Source organism: Lissotriton vulgaris, chromosome 2_1 (genome assembly GCF_964263255.1).
Source record: "Lissotriton vulgaris chromosome 2_1, aLisVul1.2, whole genome shotgun sequence".
In the NCBI taxonomy this organism is placed as follows: Eukaryota; Metazoa; Chordata; class Amphibia; order Caudata; family Salamandridae; genus Lissotriton; species Lissotriton vulgaris.
Window position 1 is genome coordinate 812,457,249 of NC_141687.1, and position 17,747 is coordinate 812,474,995.

The 17,747-nt window shown below is 48.0% G+C and overlaps 1 protein-coding gene across 2 annotated transcripts in view; it reads left to right on the plus strand.

The window, feature by feature from the left end:
• RBM45 (RNA binding motif protein 45) overlaps positions 1 to 17,747 on the plus strand; it is a 453,234-nt gene that overhangs the window by 140,648 nt on the left and 294,839 nt on the right. For both annotated transcript variants that reach the window (XM_086956199.1, XM_086956200.1), the window contains exon 4: positions 6,310 to 6,429. In XM_086956199.1, coding sequence (XP_086812325.1) covers positions 6,310 to 6,429 — 120 coding nt within the window. The remainder of the gene's footprint in view (positions 1 to 6,309; positions 6,430 to 17,747) is intronic.

Genomic DNA, 17,747 nt, shown 5'->3' on the forward strand with positions numbered 1-17,747 from the left:
CAGGAAGTCCGGCTGCGCCTGGTTTAGGGTGGGGAGTGCAGCGCCTCGCAGATAGTCCACACCAGCATTCAGATCTAGGCGGTCCGCATCATAGAGGGCGGCATAAAAGTCTCCGAAGGCCGCTGCTATGGCCGCGTCCTCCGTGATCTGGGGGCCACGAGCAGCCTGGAGAGAGCGTACCTGCTGCCTCGGCGTCTGTGCCCGAAGTCTACTCGCCAAAAGCTTCCCACATCTATCGCCCCCGGTGTAGTATGCATGCTTGAGGCGCATGGCGGCATACTCCGCCACATCCTGGTCTAGGGCAGCCATCTTCCTCTCGGTGCACAACTGGCGCCACGCCCGCGCGGCCCCAGTGCGCTGGTGCATCTGCTCCAGTTCTGCCACCCGTTGGGTGAGTTCGGCCCTTTTCAGCGCCCTTTCCCTATTGTTAGCGGCGGCGATGGAGATGATTTCGCCGCGGAGGACCGCCTTGAGCGCCGCCCACTGAGTGGCCTTAGTCGTGTCCCCATTTGCATTATGCGTCAAGAATTGAGTGATCGCATTTTAAGCCTATCTTTCGTGCCTGGTATCTGCAGAAGCCCGTCGCGAAGCCTCCAATGTCGTTGGGGTGTCGGCGTGGGTGCCATCTGAAAGGTTGCCACCACTGGTGAGTGGTCCGACAGTGAAGCCGGGAGTATCTCCACGTCTTTGGGCTGTGCTGTCAGCTGGGAGGAACACAAAAAATAGTCCAACCTCGCGTAGGTCTTGCGTGCCGCTGAGTAGTATGTGTAGCCAGTTGTATGTGGGTGAGTGTGTCTCCATAGGTCAATGAGGCCTAGCTCAGCAATGTGTGAGTGTCCTGATGTCGAAAGTGCCCCCACCTGTCCGAGTCTCTGACCTGAGCGATCTGTTGTGTTGTGGAACACTAGGTTGAGGTCTCCACCAAGTAGCAAGTGTGGGTGTGCAGTAGCTGTGGCTGTCTCTAGTGCTGTGTGTAAGAACTTTTCCTGGCCTTCGTTCGGTGCGTAGACAGAGCCCACTAGTAATGTTTGGCCCGCAATCTGGAAACTATGGAGGAGGAGCCGTCCCTTGACCTCAGCCTCTTTCTGCATGATCCTCCCCTCAAAGGGCTTGGCTACCAATATTGCTACCCCGGCCACCTTCTTCTGGGAGGAGGAGAAAAACTGCCAGGGAAAGGAGCGCGATTTAAGTCTGTGTTGGTCTTTAGATACGAGGTGAGTCTCCTGTAGGAGGCAGATGTCTGCTTTCGGGTGCTCCAAGAAGGACAGTATCGCTTTTCGCTTGATTGGGTTGTTGAGGCCCCGCACATTAAGTGATAGTATAGTCAAGTGACGTGTCATGGCGGGAGGAGTACGGACTGTGCTGGGCCTCGCCTCCGGGTTGCGGGCGTGAGCCATAGAACAACAACTTGCTTGGTGCGGGTGTGCCTGCCGACCTCATCTGCATGGTTAAAACCCCCTGGACAAGGAGAACCCCTACCCCCCCCACCCCCCCAACCCCAACATGCACAACTCCTCCCTCCCGGCCCACCCCCCGTCCCCTTATCCCAACTATGAAAAGAGTTAGATCAAACACAGACCCAGGTCCAGGTAGCAGTCCACTGGACCCGTGGTAAGTTGTATCCTTGACGCGTAGGCAGTGGCAACGGTGTTGTCGGACAAAGCTGTTCCCCATCTGCCGTTGTGGGTGAATTGTCAGGTTTCAGCAGGGAAAGTGTGCGAAGTCCGAAGCCTCCGCCCCCGCCGCCGGTTCAAGCAGCCCGGCCTCATCGAATCCGTCCGTGCCAGAGCTCTATCAGGTTGGGGGTCAGCCAATGTCCGGCTTCACCAAGCCCTGTGCTACGGATTCCACCGCCGCTCGTTGACCCTCTTCGATCTCCGTTGCTGCGGGGCGCCGCGGTCTGTGGCGGCGTCGTTGCTGCTTCCATCGCCCGGTTGTGTCATCTCCAGTAGCGCCCCCACCCGCGGGGTCCTCGTCCACTGTCGGCATCTCAATGCCCTGGAGATCACAGGCCTCCCTGAGCAAACGCAGTTGGTGGAGGTTGTTGCCGAGCTTGAACACCACGCGGAAGGGGTGCCCCCAGCTGTAAGAGATATTGCGTTTTCGTAGTTCCGCCGTGACCGGCCGAAAGATGCGCCGCTTCTCCAAGGTAAGGGCCGCGAGGTCCTGATACAGGGTCGGGGAGTGCTCGCCAAAGGTGACTGGCGCCATCTGGCGCGCCTTGTTGAGGATCTCTTCCTTGGTTCTAAAGTCTTCAACACACACCAGGATGTCTGCTGGATGGGCCGTGTTAGCTCTTGGTGGGCCAGTCCGGTGGACCCTGTCCAGTCCCAGGGGGGAGTCCGCCGGCCGACCCAGAATGTGGTTGAACATCCCATGGGTGAATTGAACGAGATCCTCCGTGTCCGGAGAGTGCTTCACCCCCCTAATCCTGATGTTGTGTCTCCTGGAGCGGTTCTCCAAGTCCTCAGCATGAGTTTGGAGGTCCACCTGTTGGTCATGTATGCGTACCAGTTCTTGCTGCAATGCTTCAAGTTCCGCGTCCCTAGTGTCGCTTTTCGTCTCTAGATCAGCCACTCTCTCTCCAATGGTGTCGGTGTCGAGGCGCACCTCCTTTATTTCCTCCTGGAGTTCCTTCTTCAGGGCGTGGATGTCCTCGCGCAGTCCGGTAAACAGGGACTCCAAGAAGGAGCGCGTAACAGGGCCCTCTGGGTCCGCCTTCCCCAAGGACGGCGAGTCCGAGGCCTTTTTCTCGGTGGGCACCCGGTGGCCAGTCGTCGCGACGTCCGTCCGTTTCCCCATCGTGCCAGGGGTGAAGATCTCTGTGATGGTGCGGTCTTTCCGGGTCCTCCCGTTGGACATGACCCCGTGGGGCCCACCCCAGTGCACCGATCAGTCGCCGCTAGCTTCGGTGGCTTGCGAGACACAGAACCCCCAAGTGCGCCAATGTCTCGCAGAGTCAGGCACGTGGGCGGCCCAAGGATCAGCGAGTCCAGATACTAAAGTCAGGCCAACACTGAGGAGACCGGGCGGGCCCGGGGCCACGGGTCGCCGCGCGGGCAGTAGAGGTTCTGGGCGCAGGCCGTAGCTGTTCTGGGCGCAGGCCGTAGCTCCAACGCGCGGGCTCAAGGCAGCTTCCAGCCACGTGCTGGCGGCCTCTGGGCAGGTCGGGTCCCCGCTGCTCGTCGCCTGCTGCCAAGTGTGGACGAGTGTCTGGCCCGGCGCCTGTCTCCAGGGGTGCAGGGTGGTGGTATCAGGCTGCGGAGGAGGGGAGCGCAGGGCCAGCCGAAGGCGCCGACCAAGGCGCGGCAGTGGGTTCTACAAAATGGCGGGCCCCTGTGTCGTTCGGCCACCGCTGGGCGGGTGGCAAAGCGAGTGCTCTGCAGTGTGGGCTGACCGGTGCTCTCGCTGTAGTCCCCTCGCTACCCCCTCTCCTCCAGTTCTGCCCCTCTGGGCGCCGGGGGTCGTCCGTCCAGTCTCTGCACCTCACCTCTGTATGTGGGCCGGGTTCTGTAGGTGCCGCTCTTCTCTCTGCCGGCGTACCGTGTCGGTCCCGGCAGTCGTCAGGGCTGGGGCAGTTCCGTCCTCTGGGGGTGACGGCAGGCCCGCAGAAGCCTCCGCTAGGGGAATGCCGGAGGCCTCAGGCGCCGGACCCGCCACGCAGCAGCGCCGGGCGGTCTCGATGGGAACCAGCCGCCGCCAGTCGTCCGCTCTCACCGCCAGTGCCTTCGCCACAGCAACACCGATATCGGGCACCCCAGGGGACCTCCGGGGCCGGGGCAGGTGCTGTGATAGTGCTAAAGTACGGCGACCGGCGGCGGGAGCTCGGCAGAGCACGTCCGCTCACACCGCCATCTTGGCCACGCCCCCCCCCCCCGGATTTTCCGCCTCGACTGTGAAGTCTCTGCAGTCGTATGAAATGAAACTCTTAATTGATGAATAGTAAAGACAAAATAGTAAAATAAGTTACACTAAAATGATACGTTTCCCTTTGTGAATCAGACCCTCAATGTCTGGTCTTCTGAAGTTTCATAAAGATTGCACACTTGTTCAGTATGGCAAGTTAGTTTCAAAAGTGAATATGCAGTTATATGTTCAGCCAACATTTCCTGAATGGTACTGTTCGCTTTAGCATGATAAAGTAGCATGATATGAGCAAATAGATCCAGCAGCGTATATAATTGTGGATATGGACTTTGATCAAACCAGAAAGCAGGTTATTACCATTCTGGAGAATGTTATCCTGATGTGACAACCCAGCTATTTTTCTTGGTGAGCAGGAAAATCCTCACTAACACATTACATCAGTGGAAAAAAAATGGCAAAGCCAGACAATACTACTTTGTTTCTAGATTGAGCACATCCATCAAATGACTCTCCAATGAAACTCACTTGCTCCTGAAAAGCAAAGTCTCAAAATCTCTTCATACTACGGGAAAAATAACTTCCCATAGATTTTAATATCATAATTAAGAATGATGTAGTTATGAGATGTTAACTCTAAAAGAGAGTTCCCTTCTTTGTTCTTAATATAATGTATTTTTAACGTCGGAAAATAACCGAAATTCCTGTACTTTTCAGCAGATTCTATTTATTCATCCATTACCCTCCTTCTGAGCTCTATTTATATTAGTGGGCGCTGAATGGAATTAGCAAAAACATTTAAATTGTTGAAGGGGGGCAGAGAGACTAATCCCAGAACTTCCCAAAAAGACTAAATGCCCGATTACGACTTTGACTGTGCAGGAGTGGGCCACTCTGCGCAGCCACAGCTCAAAGCCACCCTCCCCGCCGGATTACAAATATTTTTGGCGTCTGGCAGGTGGTCCTTTGGTGTTCCCACAACTGTGCCCTTCAAAAAGGCACAGTAATGGGAACGTCAAAGGCTGTTCCTTCTGCATGGACTATTAAGTCCGTGCATGTGCACATGGGGGCACACCAGGCCCAAAGACACGAGGGGGCACACTAGGGCCCCCTTTGTTTCAGCCTCACTTTTCACCGCTGGTTCACCGCCCTGAAAGGTGAGGCGGGGAGGAAACTCTTCATATGCTTAGCGGTGCCGCTGCGGCACTGCCAAGCATTCTGAGGCCTCAGGACTGCTGCGCCACTGCATGGTATTGCGAATCTCCGGCTGTTGCGGCGGTCCCCTCATGGTCCGAATGTCGCATTCATACTGCAGCAGTCGGACCACTGGTGCGGTGGCCCATGACCGCCACTGCTCCTCCACCAACGGTTCGGTGGTCCCATGGACTGCCAAAATCGTACTTAGGCCCATAACATCTTGGCAATGCATATCTGGGTCTGGAACTGAACAGTTACAAAGCTTTGTCTGTATTACTCTTCTTAGAATTTCCGCCTATGACTTTCTGTTGTCTTAGGAATTGGCATGAGTGCACTTATAGCCATAACAATTAATTGAATGAATGGAAAGAGGAGTGATCCAGAATTGTCAGAAGTATTGATATCTATAAGGTGGGCACAGGACTGGCCTAAGAGCTGATTGCTTTTAAAACAATAAAAGATTATTTCACAAATCTGTCCCGACAGTGTAGAGAATAATTAAAGGACAGATGTTTCATATTTCCGAGTTTAGCCTCCTACCTAATCCCTCCTTTACTTTCTTGATTTAATGCCTGTTATGTCCAGTGTTCTGACTATGGTATCCTGCATAGTATGGCTTGGGTATGGGTACAGTTCATTTATATTGTTTTCTTCTTTTTGCCTTTGTTTTTCTGTTTTGGGTGAGTTGCCCAGCAGCAATAGCCATTTTATCCAGTCTCTGTGTTAGTTTTCAGATGTCATACTGTGTTTTGTACTTTATACTTTTTGATCATACTTTGTAGCAAAGTATATGTTAATGGATTACTTAAGTGCTGTTTTTATTTAACAGCACAGTGTTTTCTGTTAAGAGCTTTTTGCAGCCTCAACAGAAGAAAAACGAACTACTATGTGGTACAGAATACTCCATCATTGACTCATAACATTTTGCATTATTTCAGTCTTTATTTACTGTGCGTGAAAAACGTTTGCAGTTGATCAATGCTAGATTCTTAAACTACTCCAGCTAGATCGGTCATGTAAAACTGACTAACTCGATCCACCAGTATGAGATGATAATGAAGGTATTTTGATGTTGCTGCTCAGTGTAAGTGCTGGGTAAGTCTTAACTGTGTAGTAAAAACGTTGAGCAATGTTGTCAATGGCTTCAAAGATAGAAGCTTGTGTTTTCCCTTTCAATGCATTATCAGTGCCTCTCTTTCAGGATAATGTGTGCCTTGCAACTGTTAAGTGTTCTTGATCCATCCACAGGTTTTAAGGCAATTTTGGCTGAACCGAAGAATAAGACTACAGCACCTGAGAATGATTATTATGGCAGTTTAAGACCTGAACCTTCCTTACTTGATCATACAGTCAGCATGTATCCTTATGGTAAGTAACAAGATGCATGTGATAATTGGACTTTGCTTCAGAAATGGTGCCTCTTTGCTTGCATAGGAGTATTGTCTTAAATAGTCCTATCATTTTAATTTGTAGCCACTAAAAGTGAGGAATTTGGGTAAGAGTTTCTAAAATGTTGATCTTTGACGACTCTGTCCTTTTTGTAATAATATAATTCATTAAAATTAAAGGCAAGGGTATCATCAACTTAATGGCTAATTTTAGCCGCAGCTTGTTATTTTGAAAAGAAAAATATTTTTAGTGCCTTTCAAAATAAGGCTATACAACTTGGAGTTATGTTCTACAGGATTTTCGAACAGCAGCAGCTTTTCCTGTGTCTTTTGTATTACATTTAGTCACAGGTTCTCCAATCGATGTTTTTCCGCAGATGGACAAACTGCTGTTTGTGGTTGCCCTCTCTTTGAAAGCTTTTATGTAGGGGCAAACAGACGCTCGTAAGAACTCTTCTAGATGGCAGCCAGTAACTTTGATCATAGTGTTTACAATGTTTCCTAAGGCCTCGAATTGTTATCTAACGAGGTGCAGCTGTGAGAATATCTCTTTTCAAACGTTACTGACATTAATGCTGATGAGAGATGATAAATGTCCCCGTTGCTGTGGGTAGAGTGGTTGGAATATGCTGGTTATTTCTTTTCTGTTTTTGTTTTCCAGCTAATTTAAGCAAGCATGGATTCACTTTTTTGTGGTACATTGTTTTTTTCTTTGATATTTGGAGGGAATTCTTTGATTTTTAGGGGATTAGCAATTTCTGCGTAAGAAGTGGATTGTCCGTACTTAAGTGACTTAAACTCCACTCCTCCTCCTTATTCTTATCCATTGTGAAAGCTTGAAGATGGATTTATTTTTATTTTTTGGTGCTTTCTGATTACTTGACTCGTGTTACAGGTATATTCTAATCCTGTGTTTTCTAAACTGCAGGTTGTGATCAAGCCAATTTTAGGTGGGTCGTGAAAGTCCAAATAATAAACAAAGATGCCTTTAAATTCTGAATTTATCTTGTCACATTTGCTGCGCTTCAAAGTCGGAGATCAGATGTCAGGCTATGTCTGCTGCCAAATTGCTGCTTATGTATTTCTTTACATAGGTTTTAGTGTTTACAAACTCCTCTCACTTTACAGCCAGAGAATGAAAAGTAAAGTGAATTATGTGACAATCGTGTTGGGGTACTGAGAGGGCGATAGGAAAGGCAGTAGGATGTCGCACAAAAGTTAAATACCAGTAAATGAACTGTACACATTCAGCAGTTAGGGAAAGCACAAATGATTCACATTATTTTGTAATTCTGAAGTGTGTAGGAAGCAAAACTTTAATAGGATCAAAATAAATCAAGACACTTTATTTGGTAATTCACAATTGATATTTACTGAAACACAATTTTACGTATATCATTTGTACGCATTATAGTTTTACTTAGTAAAACTGGATATCCGTGAGATTTTAGTGGATATTTCAATAGAAAATCTGCCTTATGTAAATGACATTGCGCTGCCACAAACTGCTTTAGTACCATAAAAAATTGCCCTCCTCATGTCCATTAACCCCTTTCATGCGTTCATTGGTCAACGGCCTTCGCAAGTACTACCTCCGTAGTTCTGCGCACGTCCGTTGGCCGACGCAGCCCCGCCCACTCCGCTAAACCATAAACCACCGCACCGGAATTGCCGACGTGATTAACCGGTTAAAGCTAGGTGTGTCGCAAAAGTTTGTTCTAAAAAAGTGGGTCGTGGTTCAAAAATGTCTGGAAAGCACTACTCTAGTCTGTGTCATCAGTGTACATTTTGAATTGTAGATTGTGTGATTCAGTCTCATCATTATCTGGCACCTGCATGCAGAAGAGGTTTATGAAAAGCTGCTTGAAACATATGGGTTTTAGATTCATCTATCCTGTTCATTTCTCGTCTGTGACTCTGAAGAAAAGTTTGAATTGACTTGGAGACTTCTCCTGAGATTCCTTCTCAACATGTCTTCAAGCCTTCTTAACAGTATGTCACAATTGTGATTTAAACAATCCTAGACCTTTCCTTTCAATCCGTTTTAAAGCCTGTGAAGATGCCCTGGTCAGCCACAGTAAAATACAGTAGGCAGTCCAGTAGTTACCCTTGTTCAGTAAATATAAGTAATTCAGGCTGCCATGTAATGACATAGACCATATCTTGCAAGTTTTAGAATTTTCAGCCACTTTTTTTAGACGGTGTGTTGGTCAAGCAACATTCAACTCTGGGTGTATTAATCAAGCCTACAGGGATTTCATCTTTGCAATTTACCCACAAACTGTTCCATCACCCAAATAAGGTTTTGTATGGAGAATTAAGTTTTCACATTTGTGATCATTTCTTTACATTTTTCATTTAAATGCTATATTATTTAGGACCCAGAAAACCGTAGAACTAAGATTAATTATGGTCTCCTTTGTAGAACAGGTCAGCACATTTGTATGGGGGTGGTGATCCAGTCACCCTCATAAATTAATGTTAATGGAATTTGTAAGCGCGCACAAATACCCGGAGGTGTCTTGGTGCTGAAGACCACAGTAAGTATGTTTAGCGTCTAGTCCTGGAATAAACAGGTCTTCAACGTTCTCCTAAAACTCACTAAGTGGCTAGTGTACCTGAGTTCCATTGGAAGGGAGTTCCAAAGTTTAGAGGTGCCGTAGTAAAAACTACGGCCACCCCAGTGCGCAGTATGGATTCTGGGGACTGTAAGAAGTCTAGCCCCCGTGTAACGTAGGTGTCTGGTCGGTTGGTACCATTCAAAAAGATTCTGGAGAAAAGAAGGGCCTGTGCCATTTGAAGCTTCATAGGCGAGACACAGTGCCTTGAACTTAATACACTGAGGAACAGGGAGCCAATGCAGATTGCGGATTTCCTTAAATACTGCTTTGTGCCTGGGGATGTTGAGCAATAGATGTGCAGCTGAATTTTGAACCATCTGAAGCTTCTTTAAACACTGCTTCTGAACATTCAGATATAGCTAAGATGTGGGGTTTTAGGTTTAACACCTTGGCTGCTAGGGATATTTTTCTCCAGCGCTGGATTCTCAGATTTATCATTGTTCATGACGAGCTCAGCTCGTCATCAGCACAGCTCAACTGTGCCTCATGACGAGCTGAGCTCGTCATGAGCATCGAAGGGGTTAAACCTATAATAATTGATAAAAACCCACTGAAAGAGAAATAGCCGGCACCAGTGACAACATATAAACACTGAAAAAACACCTGCATAACCACAAACTAAATGCCCTTCAATAAAGGTAAAAGAGAGTGAAAGTCATTTATTTTCTTCCTGAAAGGGGCCAATACAATGTAAATTTGTTATACAAGCTAACAGTAAGAAACACTGGGCTAACATTGTTCTACTTGAGTTTTGTTGCTTAGGGGTATTCCACTAAAATATGGTTTCTTCTTCTTCCTTTTGCTTTTTTCAGTTTTGTGCTCTTTGGTCTAAAGATGCAGGGTTTAGCAGACTATTTTAGGTTTTTAATTATTTTATAAACTGTAAAGAATAAGGAAATATCAAAATCCTATTTGATCTATTTGGCTGCGTGTGATTCTTTCACTGATAGGTAAAATGGCTGGTTTCATTAGAATCTTTCCTAATATATGGCATCACATTTACCCACAGAGAATGGGTAAAAACCCTTACTACATCAGCCCCCAGTTTCTAGTGGGTCAGTTTTGATAGTAGGTGAAATGGTAACACCTCAGGCTTTACACATTCAATGCAAGGTATAATGACAAGTATATGTAAAAAGAGCGCGATCATTTGTATTTGCAGTGATTTTGCTACATATATGAAAATGTGGTGTGATGACCTCTCAAAATTTATACCCGAGATGAAGGGATTCCCTGTAAGATATCCTTTCCACTTGTTAGATGGTATGCTGAAATCATCTTTACAATCTTCAGAGTTAATGAGGGCTGCTATTGACTTTTTAGTCCATTCTGGTGCACTGTTTTGTTATTCACAGGAATGTGGCATCAGAGTCATTCCAACTGTGTCCCTTAGCTGATGGTTCTCAGTCCAAGGGGCTATGAATGCTATATTATCCGTGTGGCAACTGATTAGACTTTCTGCTGCATGATGATGCCAAAGGCAAACAAGCATTTGCAATGCAATAGGTCTCGCATTAGGAAAGTTTGAGCTATTGGTATTGTAAATGACAATTTTTTTATTTATGTTTTGTTTTTGAAAATAGCGAAATTAATAGCTTTGTCATTTACAATGCCAATAGTTAGAACTTTCGCAAATGTGACCCCTATAGCATTTGTAATGCAATATGTGTTGTATTTACGTGACTTAAATGTATTGATATTACAAATAACAATGGCTTTTAATGTTTTTTAAATAATTAATACTTAAATAAGTTATTGTAATTTATAATGGCAATAGCTTAGAGTTTGGTAAATAACTTTAGTGAAGATTATGTTCAGTGTATTTTATTGTGACGAAAATCCAAGAACAGAAGTGGAATATTAACATCTTGTTGTTACATTTGTAATAAAGCTTGAAACATTGAGAGAACATATTTGAACCAGTTGTTATTGAATGGTTGCACAGATACATGCTGTGGTAGCACTGAGTGATGTTGTGATGGCGAACGAGTGATGCTGTGGCGTTCAGTGATGCTGTTGTATCGCATAGTGATGTTGTGGTGCCCCTGAGTGATGCTGTGGTGGGGCTGAGGGATGCTGTGTGCTATGCTATGTTTTCTTTCGATATCCTATGTTTTTTTGTTTGTTATGCTATACTATGTTTTGCTATCCTATGTTTTGATTTGTTATGCTATGCTGTGTTTTGTTATGCTATGTTTTGTTATGCTATGCTATGTTTTGCTATGCTATGCTTTGCTATGTTATGATATGCTGTTTTGTTGTGTTTTATTATGGTATGCTTTGTTTTGCTACGCTATGTTTTGTTATGCTATGCCATGCTATGTTTTGTTGTGTTTGGTATGCTATGCTATGTTTTGCTATGCTATGTTTTGTTGTGTTTTGTTAGGCTATGCTAAGTTTTGTTGTGTTATGCTATGTTTTGTTTTGCTACCCTATGCTTTGTTGAGCTATGTTTTGTTGTGTTTTGTTATGCTATGCTATGTTTTGTTGTGTTTTGCTATGCTATGCTATGCTTTGTTATGGTATGGTATGTTTTGTTATGCAATGCTATGTTTTGTTGTGTTATATTATGCTATGCTATGTTTTGCTATGTTTTGTTATGCTATTTTTTGTTATGCTATGCTATGCTCTGTTATGCTATGTTTTGTTATAGTATGCTATGCTAAGTTTTGTTTTGCTATGCTGTGTTGTTTTTTGTTATGCTATGTTTTGTTGTGTTTTGTTATGCTATGCTATGTTTTGCTATGCTATGTTTTGTTATGTATGCTGTTTTGTGGTGTTTTGTTATGCTACGCTATGTTTTATTGTGTTTTGCTGTTTTGTTATCCCCTTCTATGCTGATGACGGCCCCCAGCCGTCATGCACTACGGTGCTCGTGTGCTGATGACAGCTGGGGGCCGTCATAAACCCGCCCACTCGCGATTCTGCTGCACAGGCGCAGAATCGCAGCCGCATGGAAGGGGTTAAGCTATGTTTTGTTATGCTATGCTTGTTTTGTTATGTTATGCTATGTTTTGTTATGTTATGCTATGTTTTGTTCTGCTATGTTTTGTTGTGTTTTGTTATGCTATGCTATGTATTGTCTTTTGTTATGCTATGCTTTTTGTTTTGCTATGCTATGCTTTGTTGTGTTTTGCTATGCTATGCTTTGTTTTGCTATGCTATGCTTTGTGTTTTGCTATGCTTTGTTGTGTTTTGCTATGCTATGTTTTGTTATGCTATGTTTTGTTTTGCTATCCTATGCTTTGTTTTGTTATGCTGTGCTATGTTTTGCTAACCTATGCTTTTTTTGTTATGCTTAGCTATGCTTTTTAGGTCTCGCCTGTCGATGCGCATCGAGCAAGCGAGAGTATTGGGACTTATCCACTCTTTATCCCAACTTGCAAGGAATCGTGGCGATTCCTTGCAGTGCCCGTGACTTTTAAGCTCAATGCGCATGCGCATTGAGCTTAAAAGCGCGTGCACATGCCCCAGCCGCCTGCCTTGCCTACTCTCCCGCCCCCTCACTTCTTGATTGCACGGCCGCTAGGCCGTGCCTCCCCTACTCCTCCTACTCTCCTCCCCTCCCGTCTGTTCCCGCACTCCTCCCACACCCCGCTCCGCCCCCTCACTCTCTCTGCCCGCCCGCTCTCCACTCTATCACCAGATTCTGTATCAGGCATATGCATTTGATCATCCGTTGATAAATGAGGAAGCCCACTGGGATATTCATTACTCTCAGGAACCCCCAGTTCTAAAGCCCCCGGAGTTGCCAATTCGCCAACGCCATCGCTCTCTCCCCCAATGGTATCCAGCCGCCTGCCTTGCCTACTCTCCCGCCCCCTCACTTCTTGATTGCACGGCCGCTAGGGCGTGCCTCCCCTACTCCTCCTCCTACTCTCCTCCCCTCCCGTCTGTTCCCGCACTCCTCCCACACCCCCGCTCCGCCCCCTCACTCTCTCTGCAGAGAAAATTGCTGGTATCTTTTTCTTTTCAGCACCGACCTTACTTTGAGTAATCACGGCATCCGATGCAACACGCAGACCAGCGCTAGCGCCCTTTGCCAGTTTACCAAGTTCTTCTACCGTAGCCTCGCTCACCTCTACAACAGTAGTCTTATCTTCTGTGTTCGCTGAGGTCTTCCACACGCTCCCTTTGGGGGCATGTTGAGAAACTGCAACCGCGTTTCCAGCGCTTCAGCTCAGAAACAGGAGCCTCAGCGTTATCCTCCAGCACCTAGCCCGCCCCACACAGTGCCAGCCGCCGGTTGCCAGGAATCAAAAACGCCCACACGCCGTACTCCACACGCTGCAATGGTAGGCGGCTCAAGCCCACTACTTCCCGCGGGCGAACCGAGCTGAATCCAGGCGAGCCGAAAGTCAAAGAAAGTCAGGGAAATCACTTTTTTCCAATCAGCGGTAAATAGTATCGCTCATAGATCAGATCCGCAACATTGAAGCAGATTGTTCTCCTGAAGCCGTGAGAGGGAGCAAGAACGATCTGCCTATGCGTCCACAGCGGGCGCCATCTTGCCTCTTTCCAATGAGGGAAAAAAATCGTTCTCTTCAACTTCAATGCTAACAAGCTTTGTCATATCCTCCAGTACTGCCACCCAATCTGAAGATAACCCAAGCAGATTTGTAGCCCCTAGATGAATCAGAAGACACCAGAGCAGCTACGAAAATTAATCTTCCTATCGAACTGTGCCTGGCTGCCAGCATTAAGTAAATCCTGCCTAACCTCATCTGAAAACCACAAAGCCAGTAAAACACCTCATTAACACTGTCCCTCTTCAGAGAAAGACAAGGTATACTCAGCGAAGCCTGACATTTACAGGTCACTCTCAAATCTCCAATATCAGAGCACTATCCTGTCAACTGATGTAATAATACATCTCCAAGAGAGAAGAACATCTCAATCTATCAGGCAGCCAGCCGCACTCCTCCCACACCCCCGCTCCGCCCCCTCACTCTCTCTCTGCCCGCCCGCTCTCCACTCCATCAGGCAGCCAGCTTCAGGAGAGCAATCTGGAGAGCAATCTGCGGGGTGCCGCCATTTTAGCAGCACGGGCTTTCCCGATCACTGGACACTTACAAATTGGGCAGCAGCATTGAAGGCTTTGCTGCCTTACAAAACCGGCTCAGCGTGGCTGTCGCAACGCAAGTTTCCGTGTCTCCTGGAAGGCATCAAGTGCAATACTCTATTCCTCGTGGAACAGATCCAGCAGGACAGACGAGTACAAGAATAGTAGTTTGTATCAAAAGCATGACCTTCATTACCGCATGATAGCTGGGTGTTAATCAGCATGGCTAAGTCTAATTCCTTACGCACGGTGACATTTCTAATGTAGCTTCAGCGCCATCGGAAGTATAAAGCACTATATCCGTATCATACCATTATCGGCACTACAGGTCTTGTGTTGCGGATTGAGTTTCCTTTTAGAGGAAAGTTTGGTTCTGATTTGCATGTGTGCCAACTGGGGCCTCTGGTCAAGAATTGTAACTTCTGTCATTGCACAGAGCCCTAGAACTCACCCTCACCCTCAACCCCTCACCCTCCCTCACCCTCACTCACCCTCACCCACACTCACCCTCACTCACCCTCACTCACCCTCAACCCCTCACTCACCCTCACCCACACTCACCCTCACTCACCCTCAACGCCTCACCCTCCCTCACCCTCAACCCCTCACTCACCCTCAACCCCTCACCCTCACCCTCACTTACCCTCAACCCTTCACCCTCAACCCCTCACTCACCCTCACTCTCACTCACCCTCACTCACCCTCACTCACCCTCAACCCCTCAGCATCACCCTCACTCACCCTCACTCACCCTCAACCCCTCACCTACCCTCACCCTCAACCCCTCACCCTCACCCACCCTCAACCCCTCACCCACCCTCAACCCCTCACCCACCCTCAACCCCTCACCCACCCTCAACCCCTCACCCTCACCCTCACTCACCCTCACTCACCCTCACTCACCCTCACTCACCCTCACTCACCCTCACTCACCCTCACTCACCCTCACTCACCCTCACTCACCCTCACTCACCCTCACTCACCCTCACTCACCCTCACTCACCCTCACTCACCCTCACTCACCCTCACTCACCCTCACTCACCCTCACTCACTCACCCTCACTCACCCTCACTCACTCACCCTCACTCACTCACCCTCACTCACTCACCCTCACTCACCCTCACTCACTCACCCTCACTCACTCACCCTCACTCACTCACCCTCACTCACTCACCCTCACTCACTCACCCTCACTCACTCACCCTCACTCACTCACCCTCACTCACTCACCCTCACTCACTCACCCTCACTCACCCTCACTCACCCTCACTCACCCTCACTCACCCTCACTCACCCTCACTCACCCTCACTCACCCTCACTCACCCTCACTCACCCTCACTCACCCTCACTCACCCTCACTCACCCTCACTCACCCTCACTCACCCTCACTCACCCTCACTCACTCTCACTCTCACTCACTCACTCTTACTCACTCTCACCCTCACTCACCCTCAACCCCTCACCCTCACACAGTGCAATAGGTCTCGGAGCATTTGAGTTAGAGCTTTTAGATTTGTTTATGGCTTTTTTTATTTGTAATTCTTTAGCATTGGCTACAGGAAACAAAAATGCTAAAGATTTACAAAAAAACCCCATAAACAATTCTAAAAGCACTAACTCTAATGCTGCGAGACCTATTGCATTTCCAATGCTTGTTTTGTTATGCTATGCTATGCTGGTGAGGGTGTGTGAGGGTGCGAGGATGAGGGGGGGTGACGATGAGAGGGTGTGACGGTGTGTGATGGTGAGGGGGTGTGATGGTGAGGGTGTGAGGGTGAGGGTGTGTGTGAGGGTGAGGGGGTGTTTGAGGGTGAGGGGGTGTTTGAGGGTGAGGGGGTGTGTGAGGGTGAGGGGGTAGGGGGTGTGAGTGGGGTGAAGGGGTGTGAGGCTGAGTGTGTGTGGGTGAGGGTGTGTTAGGGTGAGGGTGAGGGGGTGTGTGAGGGTGAGGGGGTGTGTGAGGGTGAGGGGGTGTGTGAGGGTGAGGGTGAGGGGGTGTGTGAGGGTGAGGGGGTGTGTGAGGGGGTGTGTGAGGGTGAGGGGGTGGGTGAGGATGTGTGAGGGGGTGAGGGTGGGGGAGGGGGGGTGAGGGGGTGTGAGAGTGAGGGTGGGTGAGGGTGTGTGAGGGTGTGTGAGGGTGACAGATTGAGGGGGTGAGGGTGTGTGAGGGTGTGCTGACCCTTGCCCTGCTAAATGCACAAGTATCCAACCTTTGCCTCATTAAATGTGTCATGCCTGCGCCCTCCCATAGCCAAACTTGCCAACCGTGGAATAATACCAACAGTGTGGACGCGTATCAGATTTACAGGGGTGGGACAGAGCAAAGATCACAGCGAGTCAACTGAAAACCTCAGAGGATGGGGGATGGGGATATTCAGACGGACTGAAATAGTGAATTTTACGCCCTGCAGTTCTTCACACTTGGACACAGTACCCCGGGGCATTATTTCACCACAACAGCACACCATGCAATTACCAATCAGAAGAATGGAACGCAACATTAACATGGGGCTGCCCCGAATAGTTTTATATGATTTAAAACACTCTTCCAACCACCAGTAAAATGCCTTCTTATCCTTATGCTACAATTTGATAAAAAGTTAACATTTTATATCTGCTGGGTTCTGAGAGATTGTGCGAAACAGAAATCAGGCACGATCTATGTTTAAATCACTCAAATGTTGAATACTGTTCTATTGTTTCTTTAATTTTAGACAGTTTTAATAGTAAATGAGAGCATACTTATTATAGTAGTTTCACCATGTAATTTACTGCTGCTTGCCAATTAAAGGCCCGCACACCTTAGAAATGGAGGAAAGTCAAGCAAGTGCCCATCTGACTCTCACCTGGAGCACATCTAGGACCAAAGCCTTTCTTCCATGATCAAGACAATGCCTGCAGTTCCCCCACAACACAAATACCTCACCTAGGGGTCTATTAGTATGTCGGGCGAATCGCCACAACCGCATGGCGGTGATGATCCGCCCGCCATTTACCTCCGCCTGCATCCCATTTCCCCCGCCATATTATGATGGCGGAGGGGACAGACCGTCCGCCCGTTTTCCACCCGTCGACAAGTCGACCGGGCGAAAAAGGGGCTTGATATGGTGGCGGTCTCTGCAAGACACCGCCATCCATATTAAGATGCAGGCGTTGAAATGCCTTTCAGCGATGGAAAGGCATGTGGTGCCTGATTGTGGGGGCCAGTTGCGGGCCCCCGTTGTGCAGGCAAGTGCACAAGGTGCAGCCATGGCATTGTGGCGGGCGGTGCTGTGAGCACCGCCCGCCACAATGTTGTGGATGGGGTATGCCACCCCCACCGTGGAGGTGGCATCCTGATTGCCGGTGCGGGACCGCCGCACCACTGGCGGACGGTCCCAGCACCGCTAGGGTGGAGGGCAGACGAAAGTCCGCCCACCATCCTAATAAAGGCCCTAGTCTTCATGGTGTGAACCAGTGTTTTCATTATAATCCCTTGTGAAAAATATAGATTCAGTGTGACATGGTGGCATAATCTGATAGCAGGTCTGCAGTAGTCTTGCCAAATGTGCCATGTAGGAACAATATGCTCTGCTGCTTTTTACATGCAGGTCTCTTTTTCCATTCTTAGAGAATT